This window comes from Eleutherodactylus coqui, chromosome 1 (genome assembly GCF_035609145.1).
Source record: "Eleutherodactylus coqui strain aEleCoq1 chromosome 1, aEleCoq1.hap1, whole genome shotgun sequence".
Taxonomy (NCBI): domain Eukaryota; kingdom Metazoa; phylum Chordata; class Amphibia; order Anura; family Eleutherodactylidae; genus Eleutherodactylus; species Eleutherodactylus coqui.
This window is the reverse complement of record NC_089837.1, coordinates 119286812-119309605: the sequence shown is the minus strand read 5'-3', so window position 1 is coordinate 119309605 and position 22794 is coordinate 119286812. Positions and strand designations below refer to the sequence as shown.

At 45.5% G+C, this 22794-nt stretch overlaps 1 protein-coding gene across 4 annotated transcripts in view; it reads right to left on the bottom strand.

Annotated features, from left to right (window-relative positions):
* Window positions 1-15509: 15509 nt before the first annotated feature.
* XRN1 (5'-3' exoribonuclease 1) overlaps window positions 15510-22794 on the bottom strand; it is a 68833-nt gene continuing 61548 nt past the window's right edge. For all 4 annotated transcript variants that reach the window (XM_066599502.1, XM_066599519.1, XM_066599510.1 and 1 more), the window contains 4 exons: window positions 22241-22354; window positions 20070-20187; window positions 19665-19810; window positions 15510-17076 (listed from right to left, as the gene is read on the bottom strand). In XM_066599502.1, coding sequence (XP_066455599.1) covers window positions 16798-17076; window positions 19665-19810; window positions 20070-20187; window positions 22241-22354 — 657 coding nt within the window. In that variant the 3' untranslated portion in view covers window positions 15510-16797. The remainder of the gene's footprint in view (window positions 17077-19664; window positions 19811-20069; window positions 20188-22240; window positions 22355-22794) is intronic.

Genomic DNA, 22794 nt, shown 5'->3' with positions numbered 1-22794 from the left:
CTGTTCCGTTGCTGGCGTCCTCGTCTCCATGGTGCCGACTAATTTTCGCCCTCCGATGGCCAAATTAGCCGCGCTTGCGCAGTCCGGGTCTTCTGCAGTCTTCTATGGGGCTCCGTGTAGCTCCGTGTAGCTCCGCCCCGTCACGTGCCGATTCCAGCCAATCAGGAGGCTGGAATCGGCAATGGACCGCACAGAAGAGCTGCGGTCCACGGAGGAAGAGGCCATCTTCAGCGGTGAGTAGAGAAGTCACCGGAGCGCGGGGATTCAGGTAAGCGCTCCGGTGAGCTTTCTTTACCTCCCTGCATCGGGGTTGTCTCGCGCCGAATGGGGGGGGGGTTAAAAAAAAAAACAACCCGTTTCGGCGCGGGACAACCCCTTTAAACACATAGTCCACAACTGATGCAGCAATTGATGTGAAACATGAAAGTTGCATCCAAGCTGGACATAACACCTCGATTGGACATAATTTCTAACAAAACCAATAGGTGGGTTAATGGGAAACCCTACCTAGCAGTGCAGCCCTCACCCTGATGAGGGCAACCCCACATCAGGAACCTGAAATAACACTGACTCTCCCTAGTTGGAAAACAGGAATAATGTAACTACAATAAATAATATATACTGTACAGATGTTAAACGAAAATGTCCCAGATGTAATACCAATGCTATACGAGCAATAGATATTACAACACCCCAAATACTCTTAACATTGAATAGACCTATCGGACAGTGGTACAGGATAGGAGCCGCTGAGTAGACCAGAAACACATTCAGACTACAAGTAGAACCAGTTTCGTCCATAAGAAAGAGCCAGAATAAATGCACAAACAAGCGCTGATTGGTCGGTTGGGACACGCCCACACTCCAACAGAGAAGTGCTTATGTTAGCATCCAACACCAGAAAAATACTGAGCATGTGCCGGTGTGGATCACGTGGAAGAAGCAGGGCATGGGCTCAATCGCAGAGTGCCAAGGATCCAGAAGCAGTAGTCACGCCCATAGTCATGTCCTAGGCAAACCGAGATGTCATACAAGGCACACTGATGCTGATCAGAAACATCCTGCCCACACCCCACCCTGCACAGGTGGCTTTCTGGACGGAATCATATATACTCAATAAATAGATCAAACCCCATACATTAACCACACCATACATAATATATCAAATAAACCCAAACAACATGTCAGTTCATAGTTTTCCATAGTATATTACATATTATATATCTATATAAAGGTGAAAGCACTCACTGACTGACTCGTCACTAAATTCTCTAACTTTCTGACGTCATACAAACATGAAATTTGGCAGGAGCATTCTTTAGGTCCTACATAAAAAAAGTCAAGAAGTCATAACTCGATTGTTCAATGCATATTGCAAAAGCATGCATACCCCTATGTAATGTAACTTCCTGGTGTCGTACAAGCATGAAATTTCATGCGAGTATTCTTTAGGTCCTAAATGAGGAGAATGGGAGGGGTGGCACATTCTGCAGAGGGACATCGTGTGTATACATATTTTATTCCTCGGTTCCTCTGAAGTAACCAACACTTCCCGTGAGAATAACATATAAACACCTGTAGCAAATTAACGAGGAGAAGCCGGGTATATCAGCTAGTATTACATATGTATATTACAATATGCAGGAGAGAAGTTCGATGACGGACCTGTCTTCTGCATAGTGTTAGAAATGTGTCGGACCTCGCCCAACATGGAAGCTATGCAGGGAACTCTCAATGTCGGACGAGGTCCAACATTGGCTTGGAATGAGTTTAATGCCGCTGTCAGCACTGTTCGCTGTGCAGTTATTAGCGCTGATCGTGGCTGTTGCGTGTGGGTGTTGGCTATTATAAACAGCCCGACCCCATGTTCTATGGAGCGAGATTGATTCACAATCCTACTCCATATAAACCCTGCATTCCCAGGATGTAGCTGTATGTCCTGTGGTGTTGAAAGCAAGAACACACTAGGTAGGAGATTTGTAGGATGCCAGTGAGGAGACACAGTAGGGGCTCTTTGGAGGTTCAGTGGGGATTCCACAGTAGAAAACAGAAGAGGAGATGGTCTCTCTGTGGAGCCTCATCATTTACAATGCTCTTAAGTGTCAGTGAGCCCCTTTTTTTAATATTTAAAGGGGTGGTCTCGCGAAACCAAGTGGGGGTATACACTTCCGTATGGCCATATTAATGCACTTTGTAATATACATCGTGCATTAAATATGAGCCATACAGAAGTTATTCCACTTACCTGCTCCGTTGCTAGCGTCCTCGTCTCCATGGTTCCGTCTAAATTCGCTGGCAGCTTGCTTTTTTAGACGCGCATGCGCAGTCCGGTCTTCTCCTTTCAGCACGAGCCGCTTCAGTGTGCTCCCCGCTACAGCTCTTCTGCGCATGCGCAGATGAGCTGTCACTGCTCGGGAGCGCGCTGGAGCGGCCATTCTGTACCTTCCTCTGTTAGAGGAAGGTGCAGAAACTGGAGCTGCCGTCCGGAGAAGCCGTCCAGGTAAGTGATGGGCCGGGGGGGGCTGCCGTCGCTGTCGCTGTGATGCGCCGGGGGGGGGGGGGGGGGGCGGCTGTCGCTGTGATGGGGGGTCTGTCGCTAGGCCGGGGGGGTCTGTCGCTGCGATGGGGGGTCTGTCGCTAGGCCGGGGGGGGCTGTCGCTGCGATGGGGGGTCTGTCGCTAGGCCGGGGGGGGCTGTCGCTGCGATGGGGGGGTCTGTCGCTAGGCCGGGGGGGCTGTCGCTAGGCCGGGGGGGGCTGTCGCTGCGATGGGGGGGCTGTCGCTAGGCCGGGGGGGGCTGTCGCTGCGATGGGGGGGCTGTCGCTAGGCGGGGGGGGCTGTCGCTGCGATGGGGGGGCTGTCGCTAGGCCGGGGGGGGGCTGTCGCTGCGATGGGGGGGGCTGTCGCTAGGCCGGGGGGGGCTGTCGCTGCGATGGGGGGGCTGTCGCTAGGCCGGGGGGAACTAGCGCTGGGCCAGGGGGGTAAGTGATGGGTCGGGGGTGATGTTCACTGACAGGTGAAGGCCCCGGAGCCCAGCGCTGGGCTCCGGGGCCTTCACCTGGGCTGAGGGTCTAGCGCTGGCGGCTGCCTGGCGGTGGGTGACTGGTCGGCGGCTGCGGGGCGTCTGGTCGGCGGCGGCGGCTGCGGGGCGTCCGGTTGCCATGGAGACACAGCTGGCAGCGTCTCGGGAGCGCGCACGTCGGGCTGCAGCGAGCGACGGGGAAAGAGCCGGCGGCCATCTTGGGGAAACTTTTATAAGTTGCTGAAACGCTGGAACGGTAAGTACAAACCAGCTAGGAAAGTCATTTACAGGGGGGCTTAGTAATGTATGTTTAATTAGGGGGATTGGGCAAAAAAAAAAAATCACTGCTTCCTCGAGACATCTCCTTTAAGCCTTGACCCTGATGAAGGTACCTACCATGCTGCACGGATGACAGCCCTGGATAGTTGTTTTTTGTTTTTTTTTAACAACAGTGATAGGCAGTACATGTGCCGCCATATGTTGGATTCCATATGTAAAACCTGTATACTGCAGTATGGAATCAAAAGCATACGAACATAGTCAAACCCCATAGTAGTCCATAATTACTGTATGGAGCTGCCATATGTCCATGTGTATGATTCCTAAATGCTTAAATAAAATCCAGATTTACTGTAGTCAGTTTCCAACAGATGTAATTCTCCAGTAGGAAAATATAAAAAATTCCTGAGATTAAGGAGAAACTGTACTGCTGTTGATAGCTTCAAGATGGAGTCATATATGCAGAATAAATTTGTACAGTTGGACAGTTTTGGGATATCCTGTGCAGCGGGGCTAGTGGGTTTCCCCGAGAGCAGGGCTTGAGAGGGGGTGGGGCTTGAGGGGTTAATATAGTAATCTCTCTCTAGTCAATTGGGGTGGGGCTAGCAGGCAGAACCAGCTAGCCCTGCCCCCTTACTTGGCTAGAGCAGGATCACTATAATCTCTCTAGCCCTGCCCCCTCCCCTCGTTCTCGGGGAAACCAACCCCCCTGTCTCTCCAAATATGGGGAGATATATCAGAGATCCCCTGTAGCTCCCCTTCCCCCCACCCCCTCTCTCCGGGGGGATTCCTAGCCTGCTTTGCGATCTTCTATTGATTTCAATGGGGCCAGCGCTGCTGCCGATCCCATTGGGAGCAATAGGTGATATCGCACATTCTTTGCGACGCGAGGTTAGAGTGAAAACATTGCTAATGAGAATGAAACCATTGCATATCATTGGTTTCATTATCATGCCTTTTCACTCATTTTCGCATCACAGGGAAGTTGTAGCGTCAGTGGGTAAGAGCCCTTAGTGTAAGGCTAGGGTAAGTGTACATAGGGGTGAAATATTTTTCTGTACTTACGCTCTAGTATCAGTCACTGACCTCAAAAACATAATCTGTTGGGTCAGATAATATTGCCTCCAGCTACTGGCATCAAATCCAATAGCAGTCACACAAGCCATTTCTTCTTGAAATTGGTCCTGCAAACTGCACCATTTCTTTTGGCCTCACCATACAACAGCAGTACAGGGTACTTGCACATTCTTATCTTTGCACTGTCATGCCAAATCTAAGCACTCTGCAAAAAGAGATTGCTACTTGCTCCCATGCTGCCTTGCTGGGTTCTAATAATAATAATCTTTATTTGTATAGCGCCAACTTATTCCGCAGTGCTATACACATAATAATATGGTATTTCTCAGTGTTGGGGTCCCACAGAATTGGTCAGTCATGGACAATAGCCATCAGTTGGTGTTTGTCATACACTACAGGCATTTTGGAGTAAATTTAGGCACTAATTAAATTTCTGTCCCCTTAATCTAGTTTCATTGTGTTGAGAAAAAAAATAAAAAAAATCTGAATTAAAATTAAATGAAAATTAAAAGAAAAAAAAATCTGAATCACCAGGCATTTCTCTACCTTTATATGAAGGATGCAAACCATCCCCTTTGAACAACTTTAATCCACCCACCAACATGAGGACTAGCAAATACAAAACCTTCAATTTTACACCACTATAGCGGCCACGCATTATAGTACTCCCATAAAAGCGGGAATTTTTCTTACCGATAATTCCCTTTCTTGAAGGCATCATGACAGCATACGCTGGAGGTTGCTCACCTGCTGACTTGAAGGGACAGGAAAAGTCAGAGCATAAAAGGCACCTCCCCTCCACCAACACCAGTGCGTTCCAAATAACCACAGTGACAGAATACTTAACCAGAAGGTGTGTTTTATTAGCATCACACACCTCAGATAAGGAAATCATAAGCATACACATTACCTCATGTGTTACATCAAACCAAGGATAACCATGGTGGTAGGGGGGGGGGGGGGGGAGCCCGTATGCTGTCATGATGCCTTCAAGAAAGGGAATTATCGGTAAGAAAAATTCCCGTTTTCACTCCGACATCATGACAGCATACACTTGGAGGAATACCAAATAACTGGCATGGGCTTTTTTAGGGAGGGATTACTGATTGAAGCACCTTTCTCCCAAAGGTTGCATCCTGACTAGATTTAAAGTCCAGCCTGTAGTGTCTAATAAACGTATAACTAGAAGTCCACGTGGCCGCATTACAGATTTGTTCGATCGAGGTGTGTGCTTTTTCTGCCCAGGAAGATGCCACCGCTCGCATAGAGTGGGCCTTCAATCCTGCTGGGGGAGGGATGCCTCCTGAACGGCTCTCCTGAGCCACCGGGTGATCGCATCTCTAGAAGCGGCCCTTCCTTTGGCCTGCCCCTGAAATTGAACGAAAAGCTTATCAGTTTTCCAGAAACTTTCCATCGCCTCAAGGTATGGTAGTACAGCTCTTTTAACGTCGAGATTATGGAGCCCCTGCTCCTTTTCGTTTTTAAAATTTTGCAGAAGACTGGAATGACTATTAGACTTTAGGTTGGAAGGAAGGGTCTAAAGAGAATACAATCTTGTCGGGGTGAATAGTCATGTATGGGGGTCTCTGTGAAAGAGCCTGGATTTCACCCACGCGCCTAGCTGATGTGACCGCCACAAGGAGGGCTACCTTATATGTCAGCAAGGCGATGGATAGGTCACTAATTGGTTCGAACGGGGGAATCGCAGAAGGCCTGAAGGACTATGGTCAGATCCCAGGGGGGCGCTGTACGCCTTGTAAATGGATGCAATCTAGTCGCCCCTCTAAGAAACCTTCTAATTTACCTATGCTCGGCAAGCACGAGATCAAAAAATGCCCCCAAAGCCGCCACTTGGACTTCGAGGGTATTCGGACTCAACCCTTTATCCAGGCCCGCCTGGAGGAAATCTAAAATTTTAGGGATGTCTGGCTGGTCTAACTGCTGGATGTCCTGACCTATCCATTCTGAAAATTTTCTCCAGACTTTGGAATAAATCTTTTTTGTTGAGGGCTTAAGGCTCTCGCAAATAGTAGCAATCACATTGGACGATAGACCCTTTCCTAAGAATTTTACCCGTTCAAGATCCAGGCCGTAAGCCTGAACTTGTGAACCTCCGGGTAGAGGAAAGGACCCTGCAGCAGGAGGTCCGGTCTTGGCAGAAGATGGAAGGGCTCTCCCACTGACAGATCTCAGGAGAGGAAACCAAGGTCTTTTGGTCCAATAAGGCGCTACTAAAATTACTAACAGGTCTGACCGTAGCAATTTCCTTAGAACGAGCGGGATCAGCGTAAAGGGGGAAAAGCGTACGCTAAGTCCCAGCCCTAGGGGTGAAAGAGGGCGTCTGTGCCTAAGGCTTGTTTCTCCGAGCCTCGGGAAAAGAAAAGATGGCACTTGGTGTTTGTGCTTGATGCAAACAGGTTGATTTCGGGTGCCCCCCATTTTGTCACAAGAAGGTTGAACACCTCGGGATGGAGTTCCCACTCTCCTGGGTCCACTTTCTTACTGCTTAGAAAGTCTGCGGCTGAATTTTTGGCTCCTTTTATGTGGAAGGCCGACAGTGACCTGGTTGTGAGTTCCGCCCACGGAAGGATCCTTCCTGCCAGGTGCTGAAGAGGAGGATTCCTGGTGGTACCCTGGTAGCGAATGAGTGACACTGCCGTCATGTTATCGGAAAAGAGCCTCACATGCTTCATCTCTAAAAGCGATTGCAGGCTACGTAGGGATTTTCATACCGCGTTAAGCTCTCTAAAGTTAGAGGAACTGGATCTCTCATGAGGGTCCCATGTATCCTGTGTATGACCGCATTCAAAGTGGGCCCCCCACCCTTTGGCGCTGGCATCCGTTATTATTATTGCAGGTTCCAGGTTCCATTCAGATGCCCTCGAAAGGTTATCTGAGGACAACCACCAGCGGAGTGAGGATCTGGCCCTAGCGGAAATAGGGATTGTCTGGTCTAGGGAGGACTATAACTTATCCCAATTTTGAAGTGCCTGGAGATCACGGCTGTCGAATTGGGCCCAGGGAACTATACCAATACACTAAGTCATTAGCCCCAGGATCAGCATTGCCTTTATTATTGTTACTCTAGATTTTTTATATAGAGTGGAACATTCGTCTAAAATGAGCTGTTTCCTTAGAGGAGGAAGGGACGAACTTTGTATATGGGAATCCAAAATGATTCCCAGGACTTTCTTCCGGGTTTCTGGTTCCATGTTGGATTTCGGATCATTAATGATCCAACCCAGGTCCTTAAAAAGCTGAAGCGTGGAACCCAAGTGTGATCTCAGAATAGTTGGGGAAGTCATCCAGATAAGGGACGATAATGATCCCGTAATTGCGTAAAAAGGCTACCATCTCAATCACCACTTTGGAAAACATCCGAGGGGCTGAGGAGATTCCAAATGGTAGGCAGATAAACTGGAAGTAACGGATTTCCCCTTCCACTCTCAGGGCAAATCTCAGGAATCTTTGCGAGTTGACGTGAATGGGGATGTGAAAATAAGCATCCTTAAAGTCAATCGCCTTCAGTAGAGCCTGTTCCAGGGTTAAAGATTGTGTTGAGGTTTAAGTAAATCTATCAGGGGGGCTAGATTCTAGTTCAATCTTGTACTCCGTACTCCGCTACCAGGTGTAAAGCCCATTCATTAGTGGTTATGTTTCGCCAGCTAGCAGAAAAATGAGCTAATCTTCTGCCTACCGCACATAAAAATGCAGGCTGTGGGACCACTCCTTTACCCAAAATGCTCTTCTCGCAGTATTGGATAGGGCTGCCATGCGGGCTCCAAAGCGGACAGTCTCAATAGAAGCATCTGCCAAAAATCCCATTGCCCTCTGTTGCAGATAGATGCCACCCGCAATCCCTTCTCTGGAAGCTTTCTGGTCGATCAAGGACGCAAGCTGATCCAGCCAGACCGCCATGGAGCAAGCCACCGAAGTGGCCGCAATGTTAGACTTTATGATGAGGCTGGATGTGGACCAAGTCTTGCGCATGGTCGTATCCACTTTGTTATCCATAGAGTCCTTTAAATGGGACGTATCCTCAAATGGAAGTCTAGACTTCTTAAACACCATCGAGATAGCTGTATCCACTTTAGGCGTCTCCTCAAAGATGGCCACCTCATCGGCCGAAAATAAAAGGCGCTCCTTAAACTCCTTGGAGATTAGCGGAGCCTGATCCACACAACACTACTCATTCAGGATCAGTTGGTTTAGTGTGGCGTTTACAGGAAATGTAGATTTCCGTTGTGGAAGCAAACCCACAAACATGTAGTCCTGAGCTGCACGGGGTTGCTGAACTTCTTCCTCCACTTGCATGGTTCTGCGCACTGCTTTTATTAGCTGATCCATGTTAGTGGTGGAAAAAAGGTATTTTTTTTCTCCCCTGCGACACTTCCTCAAGATCTTCGAACTGAAATTCATCCGCCATGTCAGAGTCAGGAGGGTCCTGCTTGGAGGTCTGAAAGGGAGGACTGCACTTCTTCCCGGACGACCGACTGAATCTCAGACATTACGGAAGTTTTTTCTTCCTGCAGCATTTTCGCTGAACAAGAAGTGCATAAAGTTTTGGTATAGGAGTCGGGCAGTTTTGCTAAGCATACTGGACACTTCCTAGTTCTCCTCCTAGCCTCCCTAGGTTTTTGAGTATCCCTGTCCTGAAATGACAAGGGAGAACTCTGTTAGTAAGGAAGTGTATGAAGTCCAGGTGTCTGTAGGTTGGCCCACAGGACCACTTACAGTTGGAAGATTCTCTGGGTCCTCTCTGGCCGACATCCTGCACGTGTGAGATGGAGTCCTGTCCTTAGGATCAATCTCCAGCGTGTAGAGAAGCACCAGCTTCTTGCCCTCGTGCAGGGAGCTTTAAAATTTTGAGTTCGGCACCAAGCCACGCCCCCTCGCTGAGCGTCTGCCGTCACTACGCCGTCGGGAGACCCAGAGATGACGGCCGCTGTGGAACCGAGCAGTCCGTCCTTGGACCCCGGCCAACACCAAGATGAGGACCTTCCCACTGGAGTAACCGGGGCTGCCAGAAGTAGATGCCGCCGCTGTGCCTGGTAAGTCCTCCGGCATGTGACAGCATCGCTGGAGCTCTGCCCTGCTGTCCTGTGAGGGACAGGAAAAGCACTGGTGTTGGTGGAGGGTAGGTGCCTTTTATGCTCTGCCTTTTCCTGTCCCTTCAGGTCAGCAGGGAAGCAACCTCCAAGTGTACGCTGTCATGATGTCGGAGGGAAAATACATTTCTCCATCCCTGCTTTCCTCACCTGCTTGTCTGTCACACATTGCATCTCATCTCGTATTTATATCGCGCTCTCTCAGGCCCCTGTTTGATGCTTATCAGGCACCATCTTGATGTTTCTTGACTTTCATTGTGTTCTGTACTATCAATCCTATGATGCATCAGCACAGCATTATATGAGCAGCTACAGACTGTATCATCTTTGCCTGCTAAGAGGACAGTGCAAATATTAACCTCTGCATTCACCTAAATAAGCTAAAGATCTTAAATACAGTTCCAGAGGATGAACGGTCATCGCCTTCCTTATAACTGTGTGACAGGAGCCTAATCATCACTAGTAACGTGATAGGAGTTACTGAGAGCATGTGTGCTAAAGTCCATGTAATTTCATCAAACAGGAAGTTCTGGTGACCCCTTGGGAGCGCAGAAAGGCAAGCAATTCCCAGGCCGTCACATGACCCAACTGAAGAGATTTTTTTGCGGATTGAAAGGAATAGCTAAACAGGGTAGGACGAGCTGGTGTAATTATATATATATATTATATACATACCGTATTTCGAATTTTTTTTTTGTGCAGATACTAAACTATTTTGAGACAAACCATTGATTCCAAGATGCACCACAAGATCACCTTGACTTGCAACAAAAACTTGCTCTTACTTCCATCTCTTCACAACCATTCAAATGGAATTCGTGTAGTCGTACCAACGTGAAATTTGGCAGGGGCAGTCTTTAGGTCCTACATAGGACAAGTAAAGGGGACGCAACTTAAAGGGGTTGTCCCGAGGCAGCAAGTGGGTCTATACACTTCTGTATGGCCATAATAATGCACTTTGTAATGTACATTGTGCATTAATTATGAGCCATACAGAAGTTATAAAAAGTTTTTTACTTACCTGCTCCGTTGCTAGCGTCCTCGTTCCCATGGAGCCGACTAATTTTTGGCCTCCGATGGCCAAATTAGCCGCGCTTGCGCAGTCCGGGTCTTCAGCAGTCTTCTATGGAGCCGCTCGTGCCAGAGAGCGGCTCCGTGTAGCTCCGCCCCGTCACGTGCCGATTCCAGCCAATCAGGAGGCTGGAATCGGCAGTGGACCGCACAGAAGAGCTGCGGTCCACGAAGACGGAGGATCCCGGCGGCCATCTTCAGCGGTAAGTATTGAAGTCACCGGACCGCCGGGATTCAGGTAAGCGCTGTGCGGGTGGTTTTTTTAACCCCTGCATCGGGGTTGTCTCGCGCCGAACGGGGGGGGGGTTTAAAAAAAAAAAAACCCGTTTCGGCGCGGGACATCTCCTTTAATTATTCAATTCTTAGTGCAAAAGCAAGTGACCTCTTATGTTATGTAACTAATAACACACAGCTGCACCGCACAAACGTGAAATTTGCCACAGCCATTGCTTAGGTTGCAAATAGGAAAGTAAAGGGGTCACAACTTCAATATTAAAGTCCAAGCGTGAAAAACTATGCGAAAATCCATAATACACGAGATAGTTCTTTTCTCAGAAACCATAAAGCCTAGGGAAATTATTTGTATACTGAGGAGAATCTACCTCACCTCTGTATGCATATACGGAGGAGAATCTCTCTCTCTCTCTCTCTCTCTCACCTTTATGTGTATATACTAAAGAGAATCTAATTGACTCGTGTGCGCATATACCAGTGGTGGGGAACCTGTGGCACGCGTGCCAGCAGCCTCTCACCATAGTAGTGAATACCGGCTGAAGTGCCATGGCTCACCTTCCGGTATTCACTCACCGGCCCTGCTAGGAGCGCTGATCACAGGTGCACACACTGTGACCTCCCTCTCCCCTCCCCTAACGCCTCCTACTTGATTCAGCAAGAGCAGAACGGAGGAGGCGTCCAGAAGCCCACAGTGTGCACCTGGGATCAACGCCAGCAGCAGCGTTTACTACTGGGGCCACTATTACAACTGAGGCTGCTGTGTGGGGGTCACCATTACTACTGGGGCTACTGTGGAGGTCACTATTACTACTGAGGGGATCAATATTGCTGCTGAGGCCACTGTGGGCGTCACCATTACTGCTGGGGTATGTTTACACGTGGTGGAAATGCTGCAGAATGTCCTCAGCATTTCCACAACCAAAGAGCAGTCAAAATATGTACCATCTATTTTGAAACAACCCTTACCTTTTTATAACGACTGAGGTAAAATCATGTCGTGATAAGCCCCGCGCCCTGATGTGTTGGCGCTTTGCGATAAATAGTGGTTTTTGGGTTGCAGTTTGGGCATTCTGTCTCTAAAAGGTTCGCCATCACTGGCATATACTAAGGAAAATCTACCTCACCTCTGCATGTATATGTCGAGGAGACTCTAACACTTCCCTATGTGTATATTATTGCGGAGAATTTAACTGACCTATATGTGCATATACTGAAAGGATTAAAAGTACATAAGGAAGCGGCCATGGACTGCAGGGATGGAGCATGCCTTTAGGGCTGAGAAGGGGCTGAAACCCCTAGTTCGGGGGTAAATTTGAATAAAAAGGGGTGTTACCTCCAAAAGGTAAAAACCAAGAGTGGGAGGGGTGGCACATTCTGCAGAGAGACATCGGTACATGCAGTCTGAGGAGAATCTAACACTCCTCTATGTGTATACATATTTTATTCCTCGGTTCCTCTGAAGTAACCACCACTTTTCCATGCGAACAACAGGTAAACACCTGTACCAAATTAACTCAGGTGAAGCCAGGTATATCAGGTAGTCTATATTGATTTTACACACCATTATGTCTCTGAATAAAATTTCTTTGAGTAACTCCACCTCACTCTTTGCACCCATTTACAAGGAGCCAAATTATTTTTAAGGGCCAAAGATGTAACAGAGGCTGCATATCAAGCATTGGGCATGTAATAACTTTGCACACAGCAAACTTCAATGTCCATTTGTAGACACGCACAGCCTTCTGAAGAAAGTCAGGCTGTCGTGTGTGCACCATCTTTTGTTAGTTAGAGAACAGGGGACTAAGTATAAGACATAGCTCCCTGGAATCCCCATCATTTAAACTATAGGCACCATAACTTAGTATATGGTGCTTATAATTAGTGACAAGATCCCTTTAATGCTATAGTTTTCTTGAAATGAGCTGTTGTAGTCTACACCAGAGAGGTGGTTATCCTCTCCATTATGTGCGCACACCCTGTACCCACTGATACTCATGGCCGCGGCTGCCCCGCCACCTATTGGTTTATTTCCTTTGCACAGTTTAGGGAGAAAAGTAGTCAGTCATTGGTTAGAGGATAGTGTTCCCGCCACTCAAAGATGAGAATTTGGGGTTGCAAGAGATTTAAAAAAAAACAAAAAACTACTAAACAGAATGCAGTGGGTCACTGATGGAATCATTGGTCGGTCATTAGTTTATAAGCCCTGATATAGTGCAGCAAAAAGCTGGTGACAAATTTTTAATACATTTTATACATTTTTCACTCCCAGAGGCAGAAAAATAAATCTGTGCCTGCTTCCACTTGGCTTATGACTTTTCACATTGAGACTGAGGTTTTGTCTTTAGACTTATGGCTGACATTATGGCTGACCATAATGTTATGAACATGCGTTTAATGACAGTGATATCAGCTGCCTTTTCCTCATTAACACTTTCTTCTAAAACGAGAAGATCATTGTCATGTCATTTTGTGGGGGCTGAAATTCTGTGGAAATGGGGCTTTTGTAATTAAGTTAATTTTCATGACAAGGCTTGCAAATTCATCTGATCCCTCTTCATAACAATCTAGAGTTAATGCAAGTGGCTGCTATAAAAACTGAAGCAGAAAACTTTGTGAAAACCAAAATGTGTCAGTGTCAAAAGTTTTGGCAATGACTGTGTCCTTCTAGCAGAAATTAGGGGAAATGACTAGCTAGTACTGTCAATAAATCCAAGCCCTGGAATTATTTGGATCTAGTATGGGTCAAAATCTGAAGTAACAAAATCCACACCAAATGGATGCATCATAAAGGTTGAAACCCACAGCAAGCATATTGCTTGCTGAGGATTTAAAACGCCCAGTATTTATACCCCATCACATATAGGAACACCTGAGGAACTTCAGAGTCACCTGACATTTCCAAGCTTTTCTCTCGCCTCCTACTCTATACTTTTGTTGTGCTGTTGCTTGCTTCATAGTTTGCATTTTATTTAGGTGGTTAATCCAAAGTTACATAGTTGAATCTTGGGCACAGAAACCTAATCGATTTGAATGCAGATGAGCTGGAAAGGTCTGGTTTTGTGTTTCCTCGTTAAAGAATGTTCAGTGGAGCAAAATGATTTCCATTTCAGAGATACCAAAGACCACTATGTTTATGGGATTATCCCATGCCGACTGTACAACATACCATTTTTCCTCTTGGGACTCAGTAAAGATTCATGGTTCTACAAATGTGTTGGTCACTGTTCCTCCATGACAAAACAAAACTTCTCTCCAACAGGGTACTACACTGTTCTCTCATCTTGTTACGGGACTTTACACTTGAGTCAGTTGGTGGCCGGGCCAAACTACAATTATGCTATATTATTAAATGGAAGATATGGCACAGTATTACCCATGTTCAAAGATGCCCTTATAAGTTGTGTTAATGGAGATTTAATAATTGTTGCCTAAACAGTCAATATTGTGGCCCAAAGTGATCATTACTGAACTCCTAGTTGCCATCAATATGCTAGCGTTTAGATCCAGCTTATATACTGTACAGTAGGTATGGCAATGGCATGTGTGGTTTGTGTTCCAAGACATACCCCAAGTTACATTTAGTTAAATTGACACTACTTTTTTTACACCACTTATGCTCACCTAACAGTCTACGTGGCCATCATCAATCTTGTAATATACTTGCATTAATTTTTTAGTTTTCCCACTAAAAATCAAGTCTCAAATGGCGACCACTAGAAGTCTCCCATCCATCAGTTTTGCAACCCACTGGCTGTTAGGATATTGGTTGTCACTATATGCTACAGATAGGAGCGCATTCAAGTGCTGCCTTACAGCTGATTGGAGCAGGACTATGCCAAGCAGCATGGGAAGTGTGAGAGAGGAAGTCCTGGCCAGTACCTTTAAGGCCTCCCTCACATGGGGTGTTTTGTACAGCGTTTAGCGCTGCCTTTTCAGCCCAGCGCTATATGCTGTACAACACTCCCATTCATTTTAAATGGGGCTGCTCACACAGGGCTGAAAACGCAGCGCCTTGCAACGCTGCACTTTGACAGCGATGCATGTTCTATTTTGGGGCGTTTTCAGCCCTGCGTCGCCCATTGAAATGAATGGGCAGCGGTTTTAGCACTGCTGAAAACGCGGCAACACTTGGTGCTGCGTTTTTGGCAGCGTTAACCGCTCACCGATTTTCGGGGGGAGGGCTTGCAATAGAAGCCCGCCTACCCCGAAAATCAGCCCCAGCTAGGCTAGAGAGAGAAAAAAAAAAAAAGAAATTAATACTCACCTAGCCGCTGCGGTCCGGGTTGGGGCCGCTGGTCTCTGCCGCTGATCCGGGCTTCCCCTGCACTCACAAGTCTATTGCCGTAGCCCAGGTTTGAGAACCCCCGTCTCCTGCAATAGAGTGCTGTGATTGGTGGTCGGCGCTGGCTCGATGCTCAATCACAGCCCTTCATTGACTGTCTCAGCCAATCAGAGCTTGCCGGCGCTGAGCTGAAAACGCAGCCAAAACGCTGGCGCTGCTGAAACCGGGCAGAATCTGCAGTAAACGCTGCGTTTCTGCAAACGCCCTGTGTGAGGGAGGCCTAAGTGGATTGCAAAAGTAATTCATAGCTCAAACTAGGTGCAAAAAGCAGCAGCCAATGAAGACCTGGGCTACTTAGGAATATTTTTTTAAAAACTGAAGGGCGCATTAAAACAAAGATGGTAGAAAGTTGTCAAAATAAAGAAACATACAAGACAAACGTTGTAACATTGCATATATATATATATATAGATATATTTGTGTACAATTCTGCAATCAACTTTGTTTTAAAAAAAAAAATTAAAACACATTTTTGTCCATTGTGCAGAACCGTGACATGCCATGGATCCCGAACTGCACCTTATAATTTACACAAAGTTACAGACACATGCCACTATGAACACCCACACGTGGTATCGTACTGAAAACTAGTTTAAAAAATTAGAAACTAGAGAAATGAGCACATAAAAGTTTTCCCTTCTTAATAAAATACTGTTTTGTACAAGACCCAGTGAAAAATTCCAGGGCTTTAAAAAGAAGAAAAACTGTGAGAAAAAATAAAAATAAAAAAAAGTGTTTTTGGAAACAATCTATTGGAAATACCTCAGAAAGAATACTTCGAAAACCCTCCATAGAACATTTTGCTGTAATCCACCGTATAGCGGCATTACGCGGGGACTTCAAAATAAAAGTAGTGCCTGATAAGAACAAATATACAATAAAACAACACATGCTTCAAATACATTCTCCAGTCAAAAAGTATCAGAAATAAGAGACCAAAAGTGCAGAAATAATAGTACTGCACCCGGCGCAGAGCACAGGAGGATGAAGGGGGCGCTACATCCACACTGTGTGATATTCAGGCAGGCACAGTAATAGGTGGTGTTGTGCAGATGAGCTGCCTAGAATGAAGGCACATACAGGATCAGCACGGGTGGAAACCGCCTCAGAACAGGTCAGTAGAAAGTACTACTGTTACTGCCACATGAAAGAGACCGGTCTTGCACAAATACCTTTTGACTACAGAATATTTTTTAAAAAAAATGGCAGATGGATCAGATTGTTGGAGGTATTACCCAGCTGCACAGAATCATAGCGCTACCATGATTGCTGTAGGTTATTCAACAAATGCACCGATGGTAGGCGACTCTCAAGGAATTCAGACCAATTCATAAATGCCGGATGTTTGCAGGGATTTCCAAGACCACAAAAATAGGAATTGTAGAAAAAAAATTATACATCAGTGCAGCTTCTTGAAGAAAAAGGCTCAATAAAACAGGTGCACTCAAGGGGCGCTTCATAATTCAGCCGCCGTTAAGATGTGGCCAAATCCAATAAAACGTAAGTGGTCATCAGTGTAGGAAGAGTCAAATATAAGCACTGATGAGAGGAAAAGAACAAAAATAATTAAAAAAAAAAGGTTAAAATTGCAGACAGCAGCTCATGCCGTTTGTACACAGCAATGTTAAGGCGGTAATACAGAGGATGGAAATCGGAGAGTCTAGTTTATTCTGCAGCTTTAGGGACATTAAAATTCACTGCCAGTTTCCGTGGTTTTCGCTTGCTGGCTGAGCCTGTGTTTGATTTAGATCGTGGAGTCCCAGAGGCCGGCGTTGCAGACTTGTCCACCGCAGACCGCTGACTGGCTTGTGGAGACGTCATTCTGAAAGAGGAGCTTTCTGAGGGGAAATGGCTGGCAACATCAGGAACCAATCTCTGTTCACTACTTGATGAGGCGCTCGAGTTCTCCGTAGTTTTATTACTAGCAGCTCTTTGTTTCGTTACCTTCAAATAAACAGAATATGTATAAATAGGTGAAGAATTGTTTTTTTGTTTGCCCTAGGAAAAAGTGGATTCAGTGGATGTAGGGAAAACTAGATGTCGGCAAATGTATACTTTTCTTGTTGTCATAACATCCAAAATGGGCAGAACCCCGAGTAACGCAACAATGAATGATTTACATCATCATGAACTACAGGCATAAACCAATTTAAACCCAACATCCCATTGGTATGAAACTGAATAAGGAGATCTAAATAACCCATTAGGGTTTCAAGTCTTAGGGCTTATTCACACGGGCAACGTTCCTGTGCAAGTTGCGTCTGCCTGCGATATGGATGGAACTTGCACTGGTAAAGAACCTATTTGAAGGTGTTCATGCACCTGAGCGATTTTTTTAAAACTCGTTCCAAGTGAAAAGAATCACTGCATGTTCTATTCTTTTACGAGTCTTGTAAGAGGATAGGACATGTAATGCGCAGTGTCCCACACATCGGACGGAGTCTCTAAGCTAAGAATCTTGGGCGCATCTCCTTCTCACTCGTGTCCATGCAGCTTTATAAAGAGTGACTCAACTTTCGTTTTGTCTCACGTCTCGCAATGCACAAATCTCACGCGATTTTCTCGGCTGTGTGAAAGCAGACCTAGCTAGCTCAAGATGGATTTCTCAGCCCAGTCTTCTCTTAGCTGCATAGCCGAAGAGCCATTTTGTACAAAAAAAAATGTACACAATAGGCTGATAAAACGTACTGCAAAAATTCTTCAAATTGCCTCTTCTGTGCATTTTAAAAATCCCGCCTTCTATCAGTTCTAACAGACATAGCAGGATGAGGCCTTGCTTTGTACAGCGCCATTTTGATATTAACTTATTAACCCTTTCCAATCCACTGTCTTACATCTTAAGACATTCTGATTGAAGGCTGTACAGCTCTGATGTCGGAAAACGTCCGGCAGGGTATTCTTACTGTACATTACTGGCTGGTCTGTTGTCGGGGCCTCTCCAGCATGTCCCATACCGCAGTACTGGCTCTAGCCGGCAGACGACGCCATAGTAGAATGGCAGAAAGAGAAAGTCCCCTAGGAAAACCTGAATCCAAATTTGGATTGCAAAAGGGTTGAAGCAGTATGTCCAGTTGTAAAAGACTAACGACTGATCCTTAAATTCAATGGGAGCTGCGTCTTCAATACCAACCTAAACAGCACTTTCTGCTTCCTGGTGACTGCGGGAACAGCGGCTTCTGGAATCAGCTGATTGGCGGGGATCCGAGTGGCATGTCCCGGCCGATCATCTGTTGATGACCTGCCAGTCCATCAATCGAAAAGAAAAAAGAAAAAAAGAAGAAAAAAAAAAGACGACTAGGAATACCCCTTTGAAGGGAACCTGTCACCTCCCTGCAGCACCATAAAACTATAAAAAGTTATAGTGCTGTTTGGGAAGGTGACAAGAAAGCCAGGTGATGTATTCTTTATACTCACCAATTCCTCAGTTCCCATGGTGTTGGCTGCCAAAGAATGTGCATTGCATGAAAATCTGACTCTCCAAATTGCCATGCACACGCTCTCCCATAGAAGTCTATGGGAGAGTACACGCACAGCAATGTGAAAAAGTCAAATTTTCATGCAGGATATGATCTATAATGGGGGACACCACAAAAACCAAGAAACTGGCAAGTATGAAATAAATAAATAAAAAAAATTCAGCTGTCTCCCTGTCACCTCCCCTAACAGCACAATAACTTAGTTTATGATGCTGTGGGTACATGACATGTTCCCTTTAAAAGGTAGACAGAAGGCCAAAGCAGACTGCAATACAGATGTTTTGTGGTATATTATACCAGTGATCAAGTTCCCAAGTTGGACTAAAAGTAAAAAAGCTAATTAAAGTTAAATAAAAAAGGTTAAAAGCTAGGCTCACAAGCGTATATGATTACCATGTATTACGTGGGCGCTGTACGCCCATGTGATACGCGATAACTCGCACCGATCACATTAGCATGTTGGAATTGCATAATACGCGTACGCAAAAGACGCTGTGTGTTGTTTTTGCTGCATAGATGCAAGGTAGAGCCCATTATTCTCCAAGGGCGAGTATGTTCGCACTGTGCAATACAATTGCGTATGGGCAGTGTGTATACGCAAAATCTCTTCGTGATGACGCAGGGACTATAAAAACAAAAAGCAGGTGGACTACACATGACAGCGAGCACGAGATATGCTGCCATGTGCAGTACAAGTTCGCCACCATACACAGCAGTACACCGGATCACCGCCGGCTCCAGAGTTGTAAAACACTTTGTGACCCCTGCAGCACTTTATGACCCTCTATAGGGCTACGTTGATGGATTCATTTTCAAGTTAAGGCTTTTTTAATTGTGGTCATGAAAACAGCAGGAAAGAAAACAAAATAACACAAATATGCTGGATTCTTAAGGCCCAAACAGGCCTGGTCACTAGGGGGTTGGACGTCTTATTCCCCCATGAAACATTTAACCCCTTAAAAACCAGACCAGTATGGGTATTCCAGTATATAGACCCAAACCAGAAGACCCGTGATCTAGCTATAAAGCTGTTTTAAGTACAAACAAACCTCTTACCTGTAGTGGTATGAATTGGTTGTGGCTCCCAGCATTTGGCATATGTCCAGGGTAAGATCCTTGGTAATAGGTTTTATTATGCAGTGGTACTGACGGTCTCCAGGAAACGCCACCAAACATATGAGGTGCTGAAGGTATAATATTGGCTACAAAGAAAGAAAGTTTTCTATTATGGGATTTGCTGTCAGATGGTGAAGCAGCTTCACTACAGAGCGGTTAATAATTGTGCTAGGACAATAAAGACAAATTGTCAAAGCAAAAGCATTTGTGTCAGCACTGTGATATTCCATATAGCAGTAACATAATAGCAGTAACATACAGTACAGTATTACTCATCTCCCAAGTACACAGGCTACCATTAAATGTATTTATACAGTGCAGACCCATATGAACGCCACGACTTACGTGTTGGCTGGGGGAACACTGCTGGCAGTGGTCCTGTAGATATATTCGCTCCAAGAGGCTGATAATTTGAAAAGAGAGGTGGTGGCGGTGGCAAAGGAAAGTTTGCTCCAATTGAGCCCTAATTAAGAAGGATAAAAACGTAAGTAAGAATAGAAAAAGTGAATGCAAACATTGAGTTGCTTGCAATATTTTACAAATTTAGAGTCAATGTTGAAACACTGCAAAAAGTGAGGCGCATATAGAGTGCCTTCTGTAATTTAAACGTTGATGAGAAACATTTTGGATACCATTTAATCACAGCTGTTGCGCAGGAAAACCAGACTTCTTGCCTATGGCAACTGAGAGCAGCTTCCAGAAAGCAGAGCTGCGATTGCTACAGGAAGGAAAGCTGCTAGACAGTTTCTATAAATGAGGCACAATGTAGATTTATTAAGAATAGCATTTCATATACTGATTAGATGTGCAAGTCCTCATCATTTTATTTTTTTCTGGGAAAACCCCATATGAGACAATCAGAGAGCAAATCTGCTCTCTGATTGAGATGGGGCATGAAGTAAAATCCATGTAACCCCTCTTTTGGGACAGGGAGATATACAGGGGAATCAGAGATCTCTGCTGCTGGCTTGTCCCCCTCCTTGTCTTCTTTACACACACTGACTGAAATAAATAGCTGTACATTCAGTATTACCGACCCCACTTCAAATAGCTGTAGCTCCAGTTCTGTAAGGGCTACCAACATGCTTTTAGTGTCATTTTAAAGCAAAGAATCTTGGTTTTAATATCACACATTAATAGCCCTTACAGAACTGGAGCTATAGCAGTTTGAAGTAGAACGAGCTCTGTTCGTCAAAAACTGTATTGTCCTTTTCCTGCAGAACAAAAAGAACTCGCCCTAAACTGCTGGGGGGCTAGAAGGCGCACATCTCTCTGTACCACAGCATCAACACATTGGGGAGAAGAGGGGTATATTTTATTTAGTTGGGGGGGTGGGCACCAAGTGCCACTGTGAAAGCAATTTGTAACCAGCCTCCTGGTATCTGCTAGCAATCGAGGATTTGTGTGTGAACTCGAGTATCCTGACCGGGGAAAAGACAGATTAAGCTGCTGTTTCCATTTGATCAAATATGGAGGTATGTAACCCTGTTGTTGTGAGATCAGGAGAGCATAAAATACAGATAGGGAGTGATGGGTGGAGTCCGATCCCAAAATGACACATTCAAATGTAGTCCGCTGTCTGTAAAAACATCCCGCAAGTAAGAGGGAGCCAAAAAAATAGGCTACTTGTATAGACCTGCAGAAGCCAAGAGGGACAGGGTCCGAGGCAGACAGCATACCCGTTAGAGAAAGCCAATCCGAATCCGATAAAAAAAATATATGGCACTTGCCAGCCTTGAAACTGGAAAGAGATCTGCAGGAAATTGTTGATTTCCCAAATGCAGGAGGGGGGGCGCAATATCAGCTTCCTGGGGAACAAGCTCCTGCAGAGGTAAAGTGTAGACCCAATTGTGGGGTGAGATCTTACTGTTGGTGGAAGGGGGAAAGTTACTCAGGGGAGCAGAAGGTTGAGGCGAAGGAGTGTTCTATGGAAACCCACTGTTTCAGGTAATCGTGTCTGCACCAATCCAGGACTCGCAGTACTGATGTCTGATAATAATGCTGTAAGTCCAGTAAGCCAGCTTGATATTTAGGCAAGTGAAAAAATAGAGCGAGTTAACCGCATTGGTTTGTTGGCCCAAATGAACTTGGTCAAAGCTGTAGAGAGGGATTTAAAGAGGTGGCCTGGGATTATAATGGGGAGGGTCTGGAAAAGATATAATATACAGGGTAAAAAAAAATTATTTTTTTAAAAAGGCAATTTTAAAAATGGCACAGGCCCAAAACACGTGTACAAATCCCTGGACCAGAGAACCAGATCTTCTCAGATGTTCTGGAGAAGCGCAAGATAATTATGCCTTGGGACCTAAGTGCTTAATAGCATAATGGGGGCCACAAACTAAAATGTGGGAGAGGGAGCTTTGAAGCATTTAGGGTAGTGATATATTTAGGACCTCCGATTTCTGAAAAGTTAATTAACACACGTCAAGTTTTAAAACAAGAACATATAAGTGCTGCTCACAACAATAAAGTATATTTATGATTATTACACGTACACAAAGGTATATATTACTTACCAGTCTCTGCAATGCATAAAAAGCAGCCTTTTCTTTTGCTTCATGTTCAGCATGACATTGGGGGCCATGTAGGACCAAACCATTTGACAGCTTCACTTGACAGACTGTCAATGCCTGAAGAAAGAAAGAAAAAAAAATGTACACAGGATAAACAGTGTTCCAGTCACATCAAAAAATGGTGAAAATCTACTGGGTTGAAAGAGAACCTGTCAGCTGGAACACGCTGTCCAAACTGCAGGCCTGATGTTACAGAGCAGGAGCAGCCAAGCAGATGGATATATAGTTTTATGGGAGAAGATTTAGTATATCTTGTCTCTTATATCTCTGCTGATTCTGGGCTTAGAGGTCCAGTAGGCGGTCCTAACATGAAGGGACAGCTATTCCTGTCTGCATACAAAAACAGCTGTCAATCACTAATCAGATCGCTGGCTGCACCTCTAAGCCCAGAATCAGCAGGGGGGTGAATGAATAAAGCACAAGTTATACTGAATATTTCCCATTAAAAGTATATATCAATCTGCTCGCCTCCTCCTGCTCCACAACATGCTGACTGC